Here is a 22,658-nt window from a genome sequence, read left to right as displayed (position 1 = left end):
GGTGAGATATCATTGGAAGCTATGTGCACAGATATATTGTCATATAAAAGGTGAGATATCATTGGAAGCTATTTGCACAGATATATTGGATTATTTCATTCATATAGGAAGCTAATGATATCAAATTTTATTGCTGCATGAAACAACATTGTTAAACAGAATTTATGCTTACCTGATAAATTTCTTTCTCTTACGGTGTATCCAGTCCACGGATTCATCCTTACTTGTGGGATATTCTCAATCCCTACAGGAAGTGGCAAAGAGAGCACACAGCAGAGCTGTCCATATAGCTCCCCTCAGGCTCCGCCCCCCCAGTCATTCGACCGACGGTTAGGAGAAAAAGGAGAACCATAGTGTGCAGTGGTGACTGTAGTTTTACAAAAAAATAAATTTGAACCTGACTTAATTGCCAGGGCGGGCCGTGGACTGGATACACCGTAAGAGAAAGAAATTTATCAGGTAAGCATAAATTCTGTTTTCTCTTACATTGGTGTATCCAGTCCACGGATTCATCCTTACTTGTGGGAACCAATACCAAAGCTTTAGGACACGGATGAAGGGAGGGAACAAGTCAGGTAACCTAAACGGAAGGCACCACTACTTGCAAAACCTTTCTCCCAAAAAAATAGCCTCCGCAGAAGCAAAAGTATCGAATTTGTAAAATTTGGCAAAAGTATGCAGCGAAGACCAAGTCGCTGCTTTACAAATCTGTTCAACAGAAGCCTCATTCTTGAAAGCCCATGTGGAAACCACAGCTCTGGTGGAAAGAGCTGTAATTCGTTCAGGAGGCTGCTGTCCAGCAGTCTCATAAGTCAATCGGATAATGCTTTTCAGCCAAAAGGAAAGAGAGGAAGCGATAGCTTTTTGACCTCTCCTCTTACTAGAATAGACAACAAACAAGGATGACGTGTGTCTGAAATCTTTAGTTGCTTTCAAATAGAATTTTAAAGCACGAACCACATCAAGATTGTGTAATGATTTCCTGGTTAAAATTCTTATTAGAAACCACTTTCGGAAGGAAACCATGTTTTGTACGCAAAATAACCTTATCTGCATGAAACACCAGATAGGGTGAATTACACTGCAAAGCAGACAATTCTGTAACTCTTCGAGTAGAAGAAATAGTTACCAAAAACAAAACTTTCCAAGATAATCACTTAATATCTATGGAATGTAAAGGTTCAAACGGAACCCCTTGAAGGACTGAAAGAACTAAATTTAGACTCCATGGAGGAGCCACAGGTTTATAGACAGGCTTGATTCTGACTAAAGCCTATGCAAACGCTTAAACGTCTGGTACTTCCGCCAGACGTCTGTGTAACAGAATAGACAGAGCAGAAATCTGTCCCTTTAAGGAACTAGCTGACAATCCTTTCTCCAATCCTTCTTGGAGAAATTACAAAATCCTAGGAATCCTAATCTTACTCCACGAGTAACCCTTGGATTCACACCAACAAAGATATTTCCGCCATATCTTATGGTAAATGTTCCTGGTGACAGGTTTTCTAGCCTGGATCAAAGTATCTATAACTGATCCAGAGAACCCACGCTTAGATAGAATTAAGCGTTCAATCTCCAAGCAGTCAGCTGCAGAGAACTAGATTTGGATGCTTGAATGGACCTTGAATTAGAAGATCCTGCCTCGATGGCAGTTTCCATGGTGGAACAGATGACATGTCCACTAGGTCTGCATATAAAGTCCTGCGTAGCCACGCAGGTGCTATCAAAATTACTGAAGCCTTCTCCTGTTTGATTCTGGCTACCAGACGAGGTAGAAGGGGAAACGGTGGAAAAACATAAGCCAGATTGAAGGACCAAGGCGCTACTAGAACATCTATCAATGCCGCCTTGGGGTCCCTGGACCTGGATCCGGATCCGTAAAGAGAAAGTTTGGAGTTCTGACGGGACACCATCAGATCAAACTCTAGAATACCCCATAGCTGGGTAAGCTGAGCAAAAACCTCCGGAAGGAGTTCCCACTCCCCCGGGTGAAAGGTCTGACGACCCAGAAAATCCGCCTCCCAGTTGTCTATTCCTGGGATGTGAATTGCAGATAGATGGCAGGAGTGATCCTCCGCCCATTTGATGATCTTGGATACTTCCTTCATCGCTAGGGAACTCTTTATTCCTCCCTGATGATTGATGTACGCTACAGTCGTGATGTTGTCCGACTGAAACCTGATTAACCTGGCCTCCGCTAGTTGAGGCTATGCCTGGAGCGTGTTGAATATCGCTCTCAGTTCCAAAATGTTTATCGGGAGAAGAGACTCTTCCCAAGACCATAGGCCCTGAGCTTTCAGGGAGTCCCAGACCGCACCCCAGCCTAACAGACTGGAATCGGTCGTGACAATGATCCACTCTGGTCTGCGGAAGCACATTCCCTGAGACAGGTGATCCTGAGACAACCACCAGAGAAGAGAATCTCTGGTTTTCTGTTCCATTTGTATCTAAGGAGACAATCTGCATAATCCCCATTCCACAGTTTGAGCATTCACAGCTGCAGTGGTCTGAGATGAATTCTGGCAAAGGGAACAACTTCCATTGCCGCAACCATTAACCCGATTACCTCCATGCACTGAGCCACAGAAGGCAGAGGAACAGAATGAAGAACTCGGCAAGTAGTTAAAAGTTTTAACTTCCTGACCTCCGTCAGAAATATTTTCATCTCTACCGAGTCTATTAGCGTTCCCAGGATGTGCACCCTTGTGAGCGGGGACAGAGAACTTTTTTCAACGTTCACCTTCCACCCGTGAGACCTTAGAAAGGCCAGAACTATTTCTGTATGAGCCTTGGCTATTTGAAAAGACGACGCCTGAATTAATATGTCGTCCAGATAAGGTGCTACTGCAATGCCCTGCGGTCTTAGTACCGCTAGAATGGACCCTAGCACCTTTGTGAAAATTCTTGTCCAGAAAGGCGAACCTTAGGAACTGATGGTGATCTTTGTGGATAGGAATATGTAGGTACGCATCCTTTAAATCCACGGTAGTCATATATTGATCTTCCTGGATCAATGGTAAGATTGTCCGAATGGTTTCCATTTTGAATGATGGAACTCTGAGGAATTTGTTTAGAATTTTTAAATCCAGGATTGGCCTGAAAGTTCCTTCCTTTTTGGGAACTACAAAACAGGTTTGAGTAAAAACCCAGTCCTTGCTCTGCAGTTGGAACTGGGTGTATCACTCCCATCTTTAGAAGATCTTTTACACAGCGTAAAAACGCCCGTTTCTTTGTCTAGTCTGAAGACAAACGAGAAATGTGGAACCTTCCCCTTGGGGGAGAGTCTTCGAATTCTAGAAGATACCCTTGAGCAACAATTTCTAATGTCCAGGGATCTGGAACATCTCTTGCCAAGCGTGAGCAAGAGAAAAAGTCTGCCCCCTACTAGATCCGGTCCCGGAGCGGGGGCTACCCTTTCATGCTGTCTTGGTAGCAGCAGCAGGCTTCTTGGCCTGTTTACCCTTGTTCCAGCCCTGCAAAGGCTTTTATGTTGCTTTGGGCTGGGAAACGTTACCCTCTTGCTTTGCGATTGCAGAGGTTGAAGCAGGTCCGCTCCTGAAGTTGCGAAAGGAGCGCAAATTAGCCTTAAAAGGTCTATCTTGTGGAAGGGCATGGCCCTTTCCTGATATTAAGAAATTTTGTATTGGACGACACGTCAGCCGACCATGATTTGAGTCAGAGCGCTCTTCTAGCCACAATGGCAAAACCAGAATTTTTCGCCGCTAATTTAGTTAATTGTAAAGCGGCATCTGTAATGAAAGAATTAACCAGCTTTAGAGCATGAATTCTATCCATGATTTCGTCACATGAAGTCTCCCTCTGGAGCGACTCCTCCAGCGCCTCAACCATAAAAGCCGCTGCAGTAGTTACAGGAATAATGCAAGCAATTGGTTGAAGAAGGATACCTTGTTGAACAAATATTTTCTTTAGTAACCCTTCTAATTTGTTATCCATAGGATCTTTGAAAACACAACTGTCTTCTATTGGTATAGTTGTGCGCTTAGCTAGTGTTGAAACTGCTCCATCTACCTTAGGGACCGCCTGCCACGCGTCCCGCCTGGGGTCAGTTATGGGGAACATTTACTTAAAGATAGGGGGGGGGGGACAAAAGGTACGCCTGGTCTCTCCCACTCCCTAATCACAATATCCGCCACCCTCTTAGGGATCGGAAACGCATCAGTGTATACAGGGACTTCTAAAAAACATAATTTATGCTTACCTGATAAATTTATTTCTCTTGTAGTGTATCCAGTCCACGGATCATCCATTACTTGTGGGATATTCTCCTTCCCAACAGGAAGTTGCAAGAGGATCACCCACAGCAGAGCTGCTATATAGCTCCTCCCCTCACTGCCATATCCAGTCATTCGACCGAAACAAGACGAGAAAGGAGAAACCATAGGGTGCAGTGGTGACTGTAGTTTAATTCAAATTTAGACCTGCCTTAAAAGGACAGGGCAGGTCGTGGACTGGATACACTACAAGAGAAATAAATTTATCAGGTAAGCATAAATTATGTTTTCTCTTGTTAAGTGTATCCAGTCCACGGATCATCCATTACTTGTGGGATACTGTAAGGGTTCTTGTCTGCTATGTCAACTGTCTTGTACGTTCCCTATAAAAGAGCACCTCCCCCTAGCACACCTTGCTGGTTAATTAAGTTGTTTTCTAGCTTCAAGCTCTACTGAGTTACCTGCTCCCTTCTGGAAGTGTGAATACCTTTCATTACTTTTATTGAGGATTTCAGTTATAACAGAGTTCTCTAATCTACTCCTTGTAACCCTACCTTACTCATCTCAGAAGTAGTTCATCTCCGGATTCCAACACCTCTTCTAAGATAAGTGCTGCTGCTTCTACTAACTCAGCCTGGACTACAGCTCTGACGTCCGCATCTACAGCCAGGGCAGCTCTCACCCGCAGAGCTTGTCTACAGCTTCCAGCGTGTGATCCAGAGCGCTCCCACATCTCCGCTCCCTGCCTTCTACAGCGCAGACGTCATCAGCTACGGCCGGGCAGCGCTCTCATCCCCAGTCCCTGCAGCTTCAGCGTGTGTGTGAGTATCGCTCCTCCGTACACAGGAACCAGGTCAGACATTCTCATCTACTCCATATCTTGCTCTCTGCTACAAGGAGCCTTACTTACTAACTGCATGTTAGAATTCATATTGTTACACTTGTGATATATGCTTAATAATTTATAAGAATATAATTTGCCTTGTTTGTGTTTTGTAATCCAAGACATCGATTACAAATTGCTTCACATTCTTTATGACATAGATAAACTACCATTTTATGAAACATTACTCCAATTATCCTTACAGTTTCATAAATGGTACACACACAACTTTAACTTCAGTTACATGCACTGTTGACATTGATTAGACTGTGACAGATACCAATACCAAAGCTAAAGTACACGGATGATGGGAGGGACAAGGCAGGATTAAGCGGAAGGAACCACTGCCTGAAGAACCTTTCTCCCAAACACAGCCTCCGAAGAAGCAAAGTATCAAATTTGTAAAACTTTGAAAAAGTGTGAAGCGAAGACCAAGTCGCAGCCTTGCAAATCTGTTCAACAGAGGCCTCATTTTTGAAGGCCCAGGTGGAAGCCACAGCTCTAGTAGAATGAGCTGTAATCCTTTCAGGGGGCTGCTGTCCAGCAGTCTCATAGGCTAGGCGTATTACGCTCCGAAGCCAAAAGGAAAGAGAGGTTTCCGAAGCTTTTTGACCTCTCCTCTGTCCAGAGTAAACGACAAACAGGAAAGTTGTTTGACGAAAATCCTTAGTAGCTTGTAAGTAAAACTTCAAGGCACGGACTACGTCCAGATTATGTAAGAGACGTTCCTTCTTTGAAGAAGGATTATGGCACAACGATGGAACAACAATCTCTTGATTGATATTCTTGTTAGAAACCACCTTAGGTAAAAACCCAGGTTTGGTACGCAGAACTACTTTATCTGCATGAAAAATCAGATAAGGAGAATCACATTGTAAGGCAGATAGCTCAGAGACTCTCCGAGCCGAGGAAATAGCCATCAAAAACAGAACTTTCCAAGATAAAAGTTTAATATCAATGGAATGAAGGGGTTCAAACGGAACTCCTTGAAGAACCTTAAGAACCAAGTTTAAGCTCCACGGGGGAGCAACAGGTTTAAACACAGGCTTAATTCTAACCAAAGCCTGGCAAAATGCCTGGACGTCTGGAACCTCTGCCAGACGCTTGTGCAAAAGAATAGACAGAGCAGAAATCTGTCCCTTTAAGGAACTAGCTGATAATCCTTTGTCCAAGCCCTCTTGGAGAAAAGACAATATTCTAGGAATCCTAACCTTACTCCGTGAGTAATTCTTGGATTCACACCAATAAAGATATTTACTCCATATCTTGTGGTAGATTTTCCTGGTAACAGGCTTTCGTGCCTGTATTAAAGTATCAATGACTGACTCGGAGAAGCCACGCTTTGATAGAATCAAGCGTTCAATCTCCATGCAGTCAGTCTCAGAGAAATTAGATTTGGATGATTGAAAGGACCTTGTATCAGAAGGTCCTGTCTTAGTGGCAGAGTCCATGGTGGAAAGGATGACATGTGAACTAGGTCTGCATACCAAGTCCTGCATGGCCACGCAGGTGCTATCAGAATCCCTGATGCTCTCTCCTGTTTGATTTTGGCAATCAGTCGAGGGAGCAGAGGAAACGGTGGAAACACATAAGCCAGGTTGAAGAACCAAGGCGCTGCTAGAGCATCTATCAGCGTCGCTTCTGGGTCCCTGGACCTGGATCCGTAACAAGGAAGACGCCATGAGATCCAACTCTGGTTTGCCCAGACGATGAATCAACTGAGCAAACACCTCCGGATGGAGTTCCCACTCCCCCGGATGGAAAGTCTGACGACTTAGAAAATCCTCCTCCCAGTTCTCCACGCCTGGGATATGGATTGCTGACAGGTGGCAAGAGTGTTACTCTGCCCAGCGAATTATTTTTGAGACTTCTAACATCGCTAGGGAACTCCTGGTTCCCCCTTGATGGTTGATGTAAGCCACAGTCGTGATGTTGTCCGACTGAAATCTGATGAACCTCAGTGTTGCTAACTGAGGCCAAGCCAGAAGAGCATTGAATATCGCTCTTAACTCCAGAATATTTATTGGAAGGAGTTTCTCCTCCTGAGTCCACGATCCCTGTGCCTTCAGGGAATTCCAGACTGCACCCCAACCTAGAAGGCTGGCATCTGTTGTTACAATTGTCCAATCTGGCCTGCGAAAGGTCATACCCTTGGACAGGTGTACCCAAGACAACCACCAGAGAAGAGAATCTCTGTTCTCTTGATCCAGATTTAGCAGAGGGGACAAATCTGTGTAATCCCCATTCCACTGACTCAGCATGCATAATTGCAGCGGTCTGAGATGAAGGCGCGCAAATGGCACTATGTCCATTGCCGCTACCATTAAGCCGATTACCTCCATACACTGAGCTACCGAAGGGCGCGGAATGGAGTGAAGAAAACGGCAAGCATATAGAAGCTTTGATAACCTGGACTCCGTCAGGTAAATTTTCATTTCTACAGAATCTATAAGAGTCCCTAAGAAGGAGACTCTTGTGAGTGGGGATAGAGAACTCTTTTCCTCGTTCACTTTCCACCCGTGCGACCTCAGAAATGCCAGAACTATCTCTGTATGAGACTTGGCAACTTGAAAGCTTGACGCCTGTATCAGGATGTCGTCTAGATACGGAGCCACTGCTATGCCTCGCGGTCTTAGAACCGCCAGAAGTGAGCCCAGAACCTTTGTAAAGATTCTCGGGGCTGTAGCCAACCCGAAGGGAAGAGCTACAAATTGCCTGTCAGGCAAACCTTAGAAACCGATGATGATCTTTGTGAATCGGTATGTGAAGGTAGGCATCCTTTAAGTCCACTGTGGTCATGTACTGACCTTCTTGGATCATGGGTAGGATGGTCCGAATAGTTTCCATTTTGAAAGATGGAACTCTGAGGAATTTGTCTGAAGGTTCCCTCTTTTTTGGGAACGACAAACAGATTCGAATAAAACCCCTGTCCTTGCTCCGTCCGCGGAACTGGATGGATCACTCCCATAACTAGGAGGTCTTGCACGCAGCGTAGGAATGCCTCTTTCTTTATCTGATTTGCAGATAGCCTTGAAAGATGAAATCTCCCTTGTGGAGGGGAAGCTTTGAAGTCCAGAAGATATCCCTGAGATATGATCTGCAACGCCCAGGGATCATGAACATCTCTTGCCCACGCCTGGGCGAAGAGAGAAAGTCTGCCCCCTACTAGATCCGTCGCCGGATATGGGGGTTGTTCCATCATGCTGTCTTAGAGGCAGCAGCAGGCTTTCTGGCCTGCTTGCCTTTGTTCCAGGACTGGTCAGGTTTCCAGGCCTGCTTGGATTGAGCAAAAGTTCCCTCTTGTTTTGAAGCGGAGGAAGTTGATGCTACACCTGCCTTGAAATTTCAAAAGGCACGAAAATTAGACTGTTTGGCCTTTGCTTTGGCCCTGTCCTGAGGAAGGGTGTGACCCTTACCTCCAGTAATGTCAGCAATAATTTCCTTTAAACCAGGCCCGAATAAGGTCTGCCCCTTAAAAGGAATGTTGAGTAATTTAGACATCGAAGTCACGTCAGCTGACCAGGATTTAAGCCATAGCGCCCTACGCGCTTGGATGGCGAATCCGGAATTCTTAGCCGTTAGTTTAGTCAAATGAACAATGGCATCAGAAACAAATGAGTTAACTAGCTTAAGTGTTCTAAGCTTGTCAATAATTTCAGTCAATGGAGCTGTATGGATGGCCTCTTCCAGGGCCTTAAACCAGAATGCCGCCGCGGCCGTGACAGGCGCAATGCATGCAAGGGGCTGTAAAATAAAACCTTATTGAATAAAAAATTTTCTTAAGGTAACCCTCCAATTTTTTATCCATTGGATCTGAAAAAGCACAACTGTCCTCAACCGGGATAGTAGTATGATTTGCTAAAGTAGAAACTGCTCCCTCCACCTTAGGGACCGTCTGCCATAAGTCCTGTGTAGTGGCGTCTATTGGAAACATTTTTCTAAATATAGGAGGTGGGGAAAAAGGCACACCCGGTCTATCCCACTCCTTGCTAATAATTTCTGTAAGCCTTTAAGGTATAGGAAAAACATCAGTACACACCGGTACCGCATAGTATTTATCCAGCCTACACAATTTCTCTGGTACTGCAACTGTGTTACAGTCATTCAGAGCAGCTAATACCTCCCCAAGCAACACACGGAGGTTCTCAAGCTTAAATTTAAAATTAGAAATCTCTGAATCAGGTTTCCCCGAATCAGAGATGTCACCCACAGACTGAAGCTCTCCGTCCTCATGATCTGCATATTGTGATGCAGTATCAGACATGGCCCTTACAGCATCTGCGCGCTCTGTATTTCTCCTAACCCCAGAGCAATCGCGCTTGCCTCTTAATTCAGGCAACCTGGATAATACCTCTGACAGGGTATTATTCATGATTGCAGCCATGTCCTGCAAGGTAATCGCTATGGGCGTCCCTGATGTAATTGGCGCCATATTAGCGTGCATCCCCTGAGCGGGAGGCGAAGAGTCTGACACGTGGGGAGAGTTAGTCGGCATAACTTCCCCCTCGTCAGAATCTTCTGGTGATATTTCTTTTATAGTTAAAGACTGATCTTTACTGTTTAAGGTGAAATCAATACATTTAGTACACATTCTCCTATGGGGCTCCACCATGGCTTTCAAACATAATGAACAAGTAGTTTCCTCTGTGTCAGACATGTTTAAACAGACTAGCAATGAGACTAGCAAGCTTGGAAAACACTTTAAACAAGTTTACAAGCAATATAAAAAACGTTACTGCACCTTTAAGAAACACAAATGTTGTCAAAATTTGAAATAACAGTGAAAAAAGGCAGTTACACTAACGAAATTTTTACAGTGTATGTAACAAGTTAGCAGAGCATTGCACCCACTTTCAAATGGATGATTAACCCCTTAATACCCAAAACTGAATAATAAAAGACAAAAAAAATTTTTTTTTTTTTTCAAACAGTCACAACTGCCACAGCTCTACTGTAGCTTTTTACCTCCCTCAAAAAATGAATTTGAAGCCTTTTGAGCCCTCCAGAGATGTCCTGGATCATGAAGGAAGAAGCTGGATGTCTGTGTCAGTAATTTTAGCTGCACAGAAAAGCACTAAAATAGGCCCTTCCCACTCATATTGCAACAGTGGAAAGCCTAAGGAAACTGTTACTAGGCAAAATTCAAGCCAGCCATGTGGGAAAAAACTAGGCCCCAATAAGTTTTATCACCAAATACATATAAAAACGATTAAACATGCCAGCAAACGTTTTATATTACATTTTTATAAGAGTATGTATCTCTATTAATAAGCCTGATACCAGTCGCTATCACTGCATTAAAGGCTTTACTTACATTAGTTCGGTATCAGCAGCATTTTCTAGCAAATTCCATCCCTAGAAAAATATTAACTGCACATACCTTATTGCAGGAAAACCTGCACGCCATTCCCTCTCTGAAGTTACCTCACTCCTCAGAATATGTGAGAACAGCAAAGGATCTTAGTTACTTCTGCTAAGATCATAGAAAACGCAGGCAGATTCTTCTTCTAAATACTGCCTGAGATAAACAGTACACTCCGGCACCATTTAAAAATAACAAACTTTTGATTGAAGAATAAACTAAGTATAAAACACCACACTCCTCTTACGACCTCCATCTTGGTTGAGGCTTGCAAGAGAATGACTGGATATGACAGTTAGGGGAGGAGCTATATAGCAGCTCTGCTGTGGGTGATCCTCTTGCAACTTCCTGTTGGGAAGGAGAATATCCCACAAGTAATGGATGATCCGTGGACTGGATACACTTAACAAGAGAAACTTGTCCATTTTACACAATTTTTCTGGGACCACCATAGGGTCACAATCAACCAGCGTAGCTAAAACCTCCTTAAGCAGTACGCGGAGGTGTCCCAGCTTAAATTTAAACGCTAAGAAATCTGATTCTGCCCGCTGAGAAATTTTACCTGCGTCACAAATTTCTCCCTCAGACAGTACATCCCTCACCGCCACGTCAGAGGGTTGTGAGGGTACAACAGATAAATTATCCAAAACTTCTGATTGCTCATCCTCTGTTTTTAAAACTGAGCTATCACGCTTTGTAGGAAAAACAGGCAGTTTGGATAGAAATGCTGCAAGGGAATTATCCATGACTGCTGCTAATTGTTGCAATGTAATAGGGGCCAATGCGCTAGAGGTACTAGGCATCGCTTGCGCGGGCGTAACTGGTGTCGACACATGGGGAGAGGAACTAGGGCTATCCTCATTACCTTCCGTTAAAGAATCATCTTGGGCCACATTTTTAAGTGTCACTGCATGGTCTTTAACATGTTTGGATATGTTAGCACACTTTAAACACAAATGTAAAAGGGGGGACCGCCATGGCTTTTAAACACATAGAACAAGGTCTATCTGTAGGCTCAGACATGTTAAACAGACTTAGACAGCACTCAAATACAGTAAAATACAATTTTTGAAAAAACAGTACTGTGCCTTTAAATAATAAAAAGCGCATACTTTTTTACTAAACCTCCAAAAATCATCCAATCTTTATGAAATTTTCACCATATGATCCTAATGCTTTGAAATGATTGCACAGTAAATTTCAAGTCAATTAACCCCCTACTGCCCAAACCGGAGCAAATTAACCATGCCACAGCCTTTGCTGTGTTCCTACCTTCCTTGGGGATTAGTTTTGATCGAAAATAAGCCTCTCTGAAGTCCTCAAGTAATCTTTGGACCCTTCACATGTATCTGTATGAAGCCGTTTGTAAAATCAACTGCGCAACTGAGGCGCGAAATTCAGGCCCCCTCCATCTTCCCTCAGGAGTTTGTGGGGCCTTCCCAAGCCAAAATAGGTGTCTAAATATATGCCATGCGGAATAAAACCCCAAAAAGTGTTTTAAATGCAATATAAAACTTGTATAATGTCAGATTATCTTAAAAAATAATCGATTGCCCCTTAACAGTGTCCACCAGTGTATTGAGCCCTTTCAATAAGCCTTCCTTCTATACTAAGTCTCAGAATATGGCTTACCTTTCCCACATGGGGATTCCTGTCAGTCTTCTTGCATTACTAAGTCTTGACTAGAAAAAATGACTGAAACATACCTTAAAGCAGTTAAGCCTGCAAACTGTTCCCCCCAACTGAAGTTTTCCTGTACTCAACAGTCCTGCGTGGGAACAGCAATGGATTTTAGTTACAAGGTGCTAAAATCATTTTCCTCTCAGCAGAATCTTCATCATTTTCTGCCTCAGAGTAAATAGTACAAACAGGCACTATTTTAAAATAACAAACTTTTGATTGAAGAAATAAAAAACTACAAACTAACACCACATTCCCTTTACACTCCCGTGGAGATGCTACTTGTTAGAGCGGCAAAGAGAATGACTGGGGGGGCGGAGCCTGAGGGGAGCTATATGGACAGCTGTGCTGTGTGCTCTCTTTGCCACTTCCTGTAGGGATTGAGAATATCCCACAAGGATGAATCCGTGGACTGGATACACCAATGTAAGAGAAATTGGTGTATACTGTCCCCTTAAAAAGGCTATATAGAATATATTTAATTAGATAAAAGGACATGGAAGTCAAAATTAACTCATTCGATGGAGCAATTTTAAGAGACTTTTACATCTATTTCCATTACCTAATGTGCTTTGATCCCTTGGTATCCATAGTTGAAAAGCACACCTATGTAGGCTCAGGAGTTGCAATACACTACTGAGAGCTAGCTGCTGATGGGGGGGGGGGGGAGAAGCACATATATCCCCTTTGTCATTGACTCACCTGAAGTGTTCAGCTAACTCCCCATAGTGCACTGCTGCTCTCAAGCTAATTTTAACAGTTGTATGCAAACTGCATATTACAGTACACATCACAGAGTTTATTTTTGCACTTTTATGCCACATTAAGAATACATTTGAAAAAGAAATGCATTTTCCCAGCACTGAACATCAAGAAAAAAAGGGGAAAAAAAATAAATATGACTTTAATATATTGTTCTAATCTAGAGGAAATAAAGAAGAAGAAAAAAACTAGATGTCCCTCAATCCCTTGTTATACACTTACACTTTCAAACTCACATTTTCTTATTTTATCCATAGCATTTACATATATAAAATATGGGCTTAAAGGGACATGAAACCCAATTTTTTTCTTTTGTGATTTAGAAAGAGCATGTAATTTTAAACAACTTTCTAATATACTTCCATTATCTCATTTGCTTCATTCTCTTGATATCACTTGCTGAAAAGCATATCTAGATATGCTCAGTAGCTGCTGATTGGTTGCTGCACATAGAGGACTTGTGTGATGGGCTCGCACATGTGCATTGCTATTTCTTCAACAAAGGATATCTAAAGAACTGAGCAAATTAGATAATAGAAGTAAATTGGAAAGTTGTTTAAAATTACATGCCCTATCTGAATCATGAAAGTTTAATTTTGACTAGACTGCCCCTTTAACAAATACTAGGAACCAAAGAGCCATGGACTCTAGAATATATATCCAGTGTCTAATGTTATCTATATGTAATATGTCTCTAATAAATATTCTTAACAGCCTCTACATTTTAATTAGTGACCCCACAACTGCAGTGATAAATATTCTCATACTTACATTTTCAATAAAAATGAAGTTCACATTACACTAATTGTATACACTGTTTAACAACTGTTAACATATCTACTTTGCAGGCAAACAAAGCCTGGTATTCTCTCCAGGGATATGCGGTTCATTTGACCAGAAATTAAACAAATCACGTTTCTGCTGTTCCGCCACACGTATAATTCTAGGAGAGGTGTTCTATTGCCATTAGCTAAACTCTTAAAACCACAAATAACCTACTTATAGTTTGTATACAATTTTAAGCCTTTGTAATTTGTCCACATCGCTCTCATTACACGCCTCTTTCAGTGATATAAAAGGCTTGCTGCCAAGAGAGGTAAACACATACTGTAACAAAAACATTATCCGACCAATAAAAGGGACATTAACCTTTAAGGGAGTATTCAATGTTTACTTTAAATTATACACTTTGAAAAAATTGTACTGCGCTTTTATTATTCATTTTGCCTGCTTTTCCTGTCATTTAAAATTGCAATATCCACTATCCCCAGCAAAGCTGGAGTGCATTCCGTGGATTTAATAACCCAAACACTGCTAACGATTACTAGATATGTGTAAAGAACACTGAAGATACTTTTCATCGGGTATATCCCTGCACTGCAAAACTTCACACATTTTGCTTAAAAACAAAATCAGTTTATTTTGTATTCAGATGTTTTGCAACACATTAACCCTTTCACACCCATAGGACATTCCATGCCAACCTTTATCATCATTAGGATGGCATGGAATGTCCTAACTTTTGCAGCGCCCTGCTCCCTTCTATGTACAGACACCGACTGATCTTGCTGGGGGAGGTGCCTAGCAATGTTTTTTGTTTACAATCCGAACTTGGACGGATGCGTCCGTCCTGAAGGGGTTAAATTCTGATGTATTTTGTGCAGTTAAAAAATAAATAAGAAAATAAGTGCTGGTGTAGTTTCAATGCGATGGAAACATTTCTCATTAAACAGCATTCAGGTACAAACCCTGCCCTCTGTCATAGTCTCAGCAGCCTTGTGTTGTCAGAATATATTATCAGCAACACTGATAATATACCTCATAATATAAATTTAGGGACAAATTTATTGTTGCATTTGTAACCTACATTTGAAAATTGATTTAGGGTAATTAACAGCATCTAATCTTGCATGACTGATTGCGCAAAAGAAAGACAACATGATTGCAACACATTTAAATTTAACACACGAGCTGATACCAAGCTGATAAACTCCATACAAAAAAATAACTATTATCCAGAATATGCTCCCCACTATGTGCAACCCCTGAAAAATGCCTCCTGTATCCCATGATCTCACGTGTTCCAATCAAAGGGTTTCCCCTGCATGGCCCCATGGGGCATATTAGATGCTCTGTGCACAGTAAAATCGGTCAATGAAACAGTGGTGCCTTTAACTTTTAATTTAGCTAATACACATCAATTGGAAACATGCTTCATTTCAGTTTAAAAAAAATAAAAAAAAGTCCCATTCCAGTAGGGGATGAATTTAATGAAATGACAAGACAGACATTGAAAAATCAATTGGAGAAAAAAAAAAAAGAACATGCTAAATGCTGTTAGAGGGGTGTGTCCAATCTCATCAACAATAACTACATCCTGCTTCTTTGCCCATGCATGGCAGAATAAGATGTCATATAAAGCTTTAAAAATACAGCAGGTAGGTATGTTATTGATTACATTTCTGCAAACATATTTTACCAGGAGGTTATCCATTTTTTCAAAAGCATTATTTTTATTTAAATATTATTTATAACTTAATTGTTGCATACAATACAGTGAACAGCTTTGATGGGTCTTCATTTTTTTTATCTACCATCTCCTATATAAATGGTGTAGCCGGTAAGTGGAAACGGTTATTTGGGGAAAAAGTAAGCTTAGTTTTTGGTAAGACCTTGAGTGCAGGGAGACCTGGGGGAGCAATACCGGAATGAACTGAATATACTTTGCTGGGTTCCTGTTTGAAGTCTACATCTGAGCAGTGAGAAACCTGTCCATGCATTTTATGCACTTTAGAGACTTTGATGTACAAAGGTTAACAAGTGAATTGGAATTTGACAAGAAGATATGAGGAGCTATAGGTTGTACCTTTTCTTATATGCTTATGCTCTGCATATTAGGGTTTCATACACTGGTACCACATGTTTTTTGACATGGTTTTAATATTTGTAGTTTGCTAGCTATGTTGGCTACAGTTTTTGTTTTGCTAATAAAGCTTTTTTTTTTCATAAAACAGTGCTGAATACCTTCTCTGTGAATTACAATTAATACGTTAATCCCCTATTCTTTCTTTTTTATATATATTAGAATATCTCCTATAAAAGGTTAGGGAAACATACTCCGTCTATATACAAGTCTTAGAGTCAGGGCTGGGTTTACCACCTTCACTCGAATGTGTGCATGTCTGACAAGTCAACTGCCTCAATGGTCCATAGCAAATGAGGCTGCTTTGTACAGGTGCTCAGTTTCTGCATTAAAGGGACACTAAACTCAAAATGTTTCTGTCATGATTCAGGTAGAGAATACAATTTTAAATAACATTCCAATTTACTTCTATTATCTAATTTGCTTCATTCTTTAGATATCCTTTGTTGAAGATATAGTAATGCACATGGGTGAGCCAATCACACGAAGCATCTATGTGCAGCAACCAATCAGCAGCTACTGAGCCTATCTAGATATGCTTTTCAGCAAAGGATATATAGAGAATAAAGCAAATTAGATAATAGAAGTAAATTAGAAAGTTGTTTAAAGTCACATGCTCTTTCTGAATCATGAAAGAAAAAATGTGGGTTTCATGTCCCTTTAAGTATAGCGTGAATCAGTACTAGTTGTGACATCACTGGACACAAGCAGAGCAAAGACTTTTGTCCAGCTACTTCAGATGTGAACCCAGGCTTGCCAAAGCTTATGTAAACTAATAGATTAAAAGAGATGAATATGATCTTAATATCTTACATCTTTACATGATAGGATATTTTCACATCAACTTCCAAGAGTATTTGTCCAGGCATGGCTTTAAAACATGGAATAATTTATGAGATTTCTGTGTGGTGTTAGTGGGGCACTTTCTCACTGTACCTGTAGCTGGAGTGGAATGGCTCATGGTAAAAGGCCCGTTAGCGATACCAGAAGAGAGAAGCTCGTCAGATCCACGCTAAAAAAAAATAAAACAATGTATATCAGTGAAAATAAAATTGAAGGGAAAATAAACGCATTCATCCTAAATCAATCTTCCCAACTCAATCATACCAATGAGAAAGTACTGGCTATTTTAATCAATGCACTGCTTCTCAATGTTTTTCAATAGCAGTCACATGACTGGAAAAAAGGTTATTATTCTGAAACGGTGCAAATTGAACCGTTGTAAACCGAGGGCCACCTGTACGCACATATCATACACTAGTTGGGGTTTACTATCCCTTTAACATAGATTTCCTCCATCCCCTACAGGTAATTATTTTAAAGCATAAGAATACTCTTTTAAAAGGGGATGCTAAGGTATATATATATATATATATATATATATATATATATATATATATATATATATATATATATATATATATATATATGCACAGCAAACTAATCAATGCATTTTGAAAGACCCACATACAAATAAATAATTTAAAAGTATTTAAAAAATGTAATTTTTTTGTCCAGGAACACACCCATTGAAAAGCTTCGAGAGTTTTTTTTTTTTTTATCTTATCCAAGGGATAGGCAATTGTCAATCTTTTTACATTCTAATGTTAGACTGAGGTAACTTAGTAATAGTATACATGGTGCTCTGTATAATTATTTTGAGGACAGATTGATAGATTGAATGACCGATAGATAGAACCTGCAACCTGCACTTATAAAGGGCTCCCCTGTATTTGGATTGTACACATTCTACACATACCTATGTATAGGCTGGCTGCTATGGGCCCCCTCCCCAGAACTTGGGCCCTGGTGCCACCGCGCCTGCTGCACCAATAGCAGTTTTGCCCCCTGATTCTACCATTTTAAAGTTTCTATAGAACAAATGTGAATTTTGCTATAAAGAATGTAAGATTTCATGTACATTGAGGGACATGATACTCAAAATTGCTTTTAATACATTTTGAAACACTTTCTTTAGATGACTAACAGAACTTATGCTTTTCACATTAAATTTAAAAACAATTTTCAAAATTGGGGCCAATTCTAAGAGCCAGGGTCTAGCTTTGGCTCCCAACAACTCCTGTAATTTATCACCAATTCAAAAGCATCCCACTGGCTCCTAAATCTGTATGGCTAGCTCCTCAGTACTCTGGGTGGCTTCCACATTTAATATAGGTCTATAGCAATCATAATTAGAATTTTAATTTTGCTATTTCAGATGCATTCTCCGTAAATCAAGTTACATTAAATACAGTAGAATGTTACAGTAGTTTTATCTTTAAAGAAATATTTGGCATTAGTTTAAAACAGACTATTGTTGCCAACATTCATTGTTGTAAACAATGGTGCCAAATCACTCACCCATCCCTATCCTATATGTATTTTAAATTATATGCTGTCCCCCCGCCCCATGTAAAAGGAAATATTAAAACTACTCTAACAAAATGCACTAACAGATATAATCCCCTTTGATCTGATTTATATTATCCAAATTACAACATATATAAAAGAGAATCTGTAATACAAAAAGCATACTGATAATTGTATATACATATTTATAGAAAGCTTTCATAATGAGGTCAGACCTTTGAACTAGTAACTTTCTCTGAAAAACGTGCCTTAAACTTCCTTGAATCTGTCAGACAGGTTTCATTTTGTAATGTAGCCACACCCTGTTGCTAAGGTGCTATCTGTGGCGTAGTTAGCATATAGCTTGACAGGTACGGGAGAAGAAAAAGCTAGGAAGGGAAAATAAATATAATACTTAAAAAAGGTAGTACACAAAAAAAAAGAAAAGAAAAGCCATCCCCATACACAACCTGTGAGGCTATAAAGCAAATTAACATACAGAACTCAGGTGCTGCACTTGGATTATCGTTGTTGCCAATAACTTCAGAGATAAATCTGAAACCTGTAATGTCTGCTTCTATGTTAAAAGGAAAAGGCCCAATCCTTTTAAAAAAAATAATATACAGGTAGCCCTCAGTTTACGCCGGGGTTAGGTTCCAGAAGGAATGGTTGTTAATCGAAACCATTGTAAATTGAAACTCAGTTTATAATGTAAGTCAATGGGAAGTGAGATAGTTAGGTTCCTGGCCCCTCTCGAAATTGTCATAAGTAACACCTAATACATTATTTTTAAAGCTTTGAAATGAAGACTTTGAATGCTAAACAGCATTTTAAACCTAATAAAATAATCACACAACACAGAATATATAAATAAACTAAGTTAAATGAACAAAAACATTTGCTAAACAGCATTATAAACCTAATATAATAATCACACAACACAGATTTTACTTGCATTTTTCTGCAAACAGTTATTTCTATGCATTTCAATCTGGACTGATTTATAGACAGGAAGATCTTGTTCCTTTGAAATCTGCTCAATAGCTCAGGTCTAGTTACACAAAATAATTTCAGCTTGCTTGGCTTGCATATCTTTGCTGCAACACAAGCGGACAGCTCCACATACTGGCTATTTTAATCAATGCATTGCTTCTCAATGCTTTTCAATAGCAGTCACATGACTGAAAAAAAAGGTTGTTATTCTGAAACGGCTTAAATTGAACCGTTGTAAACCGAGGGCTACCTGTATTATCAAACCTAAATTAAATGAGAAATGTATGATTGAACAGATAAACTCATTTAAAGGTATATAATTGTGTATTGGCTTGCACATCAGGATAAAAGATTTACATGATAAAATCCTCTATGGAATATAATTTGCAGCTCTGAGAAGACATGCAGAGTAATTACATTGTTGTGTTGAAAAAAAAATTCACACATTACTTAAGTCTATATTGGGTCTAATTTTCAAACATATATGGATTTGTCAATTTCCTGTTTTTTTTTTCATTTGAACCTTTATAAGATTGGCCTAAAACTAGTCACAATCTGGTGTATATTTTTTCTTTTTTGTTTTGTTTTACAATATTGATAAAGTTTGCAGGATATTTCTGGTAATAAATTACAGTTGTATTTTTAACTTTAAAATTAGAGAAGTACATGGAAATTATTTTACAGCAATTGAGAAGTGCAAACAGCTATAGAGCTAAAAATCAGGGGTTCTGAGTGCTATTGATGAGGGTATTTTCTCCAGTTTCATTTTTTTATTTAAAATGTCTTTACCATCTCTTTTTGGTCACTTTCCATGTTTTAGTCACCTACTTTTATAAAATGTCTTAAAAGGGACATTGTACTCAATATTTATGAAAAAGCTGCAGTTCATTTTTGGGGGGTTTTGGAAGAAAAAAAAAAAGGTTACATCACATCTTTTTAAATTTAAACAGATAGTACAACTAATAGATCAGTATCAATTGCCAACTGGCTAACAAGAACAACTACAATGTTTCACATTAAAAGGAACAGGGAGGTTTTCAATCTGCTGCTGCTCAGGCTCCTTAGTGAAATTTAAAGCAGTTTGGGTGTTAACGTGTGCTACAATAAATATAGCTGAAAGCGTTGAAAGAGGTGGCCAAGCGCATTGCCTTTGCAGTGGCATACAAGCAGCTAAGTCACAATATAAAGCTATATAGACGTTTTACAGCTCTAACATAAGCAGTTGCAAAGAAAACTAATTTTTTAAATGTTTGCGTTTTTCAAGATGGCTGCCACACCATATGACTAATACTTTCAACTCGAACAGATGCGACTCTTGGCCACAATATATGGTCATACAGCAAATTTCACAGCTTTAACATAAGCGGTTTAAAAAAAAACAAACACATTTTCAAAATGTTTGCGTAAATCAATATGGCTGCCACAGTAAGTGACCAATTCCTTCAACATTAACAATTGTGATTTTAGGCCACACATCAAATTTCACAGTTCTAACAAAATTGGTTGCAGAGAAAATAGATTTTCGAAATTTTTGTATAAACCTACATATTATGCACAATAGTGCTCACCATAGATGTCAATAAATATGGCAAAAATAAAGCATTTTTGTCAAATGGTTTCTGTTTTTGTATTAATATTTTAAAAATATCGTTAAGCATTTTTGAACAATTCAAAATGGCTGTCTAACCACATAACCAATTGAATTCTCTTGAACAAATCTGAATATTAGTCATAAGATAACTCTATAAACCAAGTTTCATGTCTGTATCATAAGCGGTTTCAGACAAGAAGATTTTTGTAGTTTTTAAAAACAGCACATGCGAAACAAAATGGCTGCCACACCGTGTAATGTATGGCTTTCATATTGCACACACTAATGCACACCATAGACCTCTACAATTTGCTGAATTTTCATGAAAAGTTGTAAAAGTTTTATTTCACGAAGGCACTTGTGCAATGCGAACTTTGACTGCAATATTGTCTTTGGTGGTCAAGGCTATGTGTAATCATGTGTCTACTACATTGTAATATTGTTAAATATTATAAAACTAATGCATAAAGTGCAAATTTACGTAATTAAATGTTGATTAAAAGGTTAATGTCTCGCGGCAGCCATGTTGATTATGGAAAAAATCGCAGTTTGAACAAACTTGGTAGAGGACCTTGGAAGGAGCATATGTGCAAAACTTGCGCTTTATTGCACTAATCGGTTTAAGAGAAGAAGATGTTTAAAGATTTTCGCAAAATGCAAGATGGCTGCCACATCATGTGACCAAGGCACTTCTGTTGAGCAATAGCAAATCTAGGGCATAGCAGCACTGAGCACAGCAAGTTTTAAAGTTGTAACATAAGCCGTTCCAGAGCTGAAGATTTTTAAGCGTTTCTCGAAATTTGTCGCAAAAAGCAATATGGCTGCAAACCATATGACCTATGAGTTTAATGCTGCATGAGATGTAGCAGAGCAATAGTCTGTAGCAGCATACCTGATTTCAAAAGCTTTGCACAAACAGTTAAGCTGTTATGGGCAATTGAAAAATATGACGGTATAATAATCCTGACAATAACAATAGGTTGTTCAGCAACTATGTTGCTTGGCCACCTAATTAAAGGGACACCATACACTCATTTTCAAATAACTGCATGTAATAGACACTACTATAAAGAACAAGATGCCCAGATACTGATATAAAAATCCAGTATAAAATGGATTAAAGACTTACTTAGAAACTCTCAGTTTAGCTATGTTGAAAGGTTAGCTGGAAAGCCCATTGCAAGTGGGAAATAAGACACTCCCCCCTCTTTTGCATATGAAAAGACCCTTTACACAAACAGGAGCAAGCTGGAGAAGGTAGTTGACGGTATTCTCATAAAACTTTGGGGCTTGGTTAGGAGTCTGAAAATCAGAGCAATGTTATTTAAAAATAAGCAAAACTATAAAAAAAAAATGAAAATCAAACTTTATGGGCTATATAAATAGATAATCTACAAAACATATATGCAAAGAACAAATGAGTGTATAATGTCCCTTTAATGATGAGGCCAAAAGAGCCTGAGCACATCTATAGAACTAGTAACTTGCAATAGAACAAGCTACTGAGCTGTTTGTTCCTTGTAGGGTGCTTCTCTTTCTGTATGCATTTGTGTTATGACCCTAGGGAAGTCTCCCTAAAGGTGATATGGAAACCAGACGTGGACTCATTGCCCAATGTGCATAGAGGTCTGCACCTCACTAACAAGGCCAAAAGAAGTCTGAAACGATTGCCTGTGGTTGTCATGTTCCATGTTCAGAGGAGAATTGCCTGGTATTTTGGGACATGACTGACCTTACTAGGTGGAATCATGCTGATATACTAAAGGAACGTTTTCCTCTGTAAAAAACACAATTGGGCTAAAAGAGGCTGCTCATAGGTGGTAACTTGCCATAGAAAAAGCTACTGAGCTGTTGTTCGTTCTTGGTAGAGTACTTCTCTTTCC

General features: G+C 39.8%; 1 protein-coding gene across 1 annotated transcript in view; it reads right to left on the bottom strand.

Moving 5' to 3' along the window:
* PTBP3 (polypyrimidine tract binding protein 3) overlaps positions 1-22,658 on the bottom strand; it is a 444,692-nt gene that overhangs the window by 247,539 nt on the left and 174,495 nt on the right. The window contains exon 5 of the mRNA XM_053700011.1: positions 16,681-16,854. Coding sequence (XP_053555986.1) covers positions 16,681-16,854 — 174 coding nt within the window. The remainder of the gene's footprint in view (positions 1-16,680; positions 16,855-22,658) is intronic.

Source organism: Bombina bombina, chromosome 2 (genome assembly GCF_027579735.1).
Source record: "Bombina bombina isolate aBomBom1 chromosome 2, aBomBom1.pri, whole genome shotgun sequence".
Classification (NCBI taxonomy): domain Eukaryota; kingdom Metazoa; phylum Chordata; class Amphibia; order Anura; family Bombinatoridae; genus Bombina; species Bombina bombina.
This window is presented reverse-complemented; position numbering and strand designations above follow the sequence as displayed.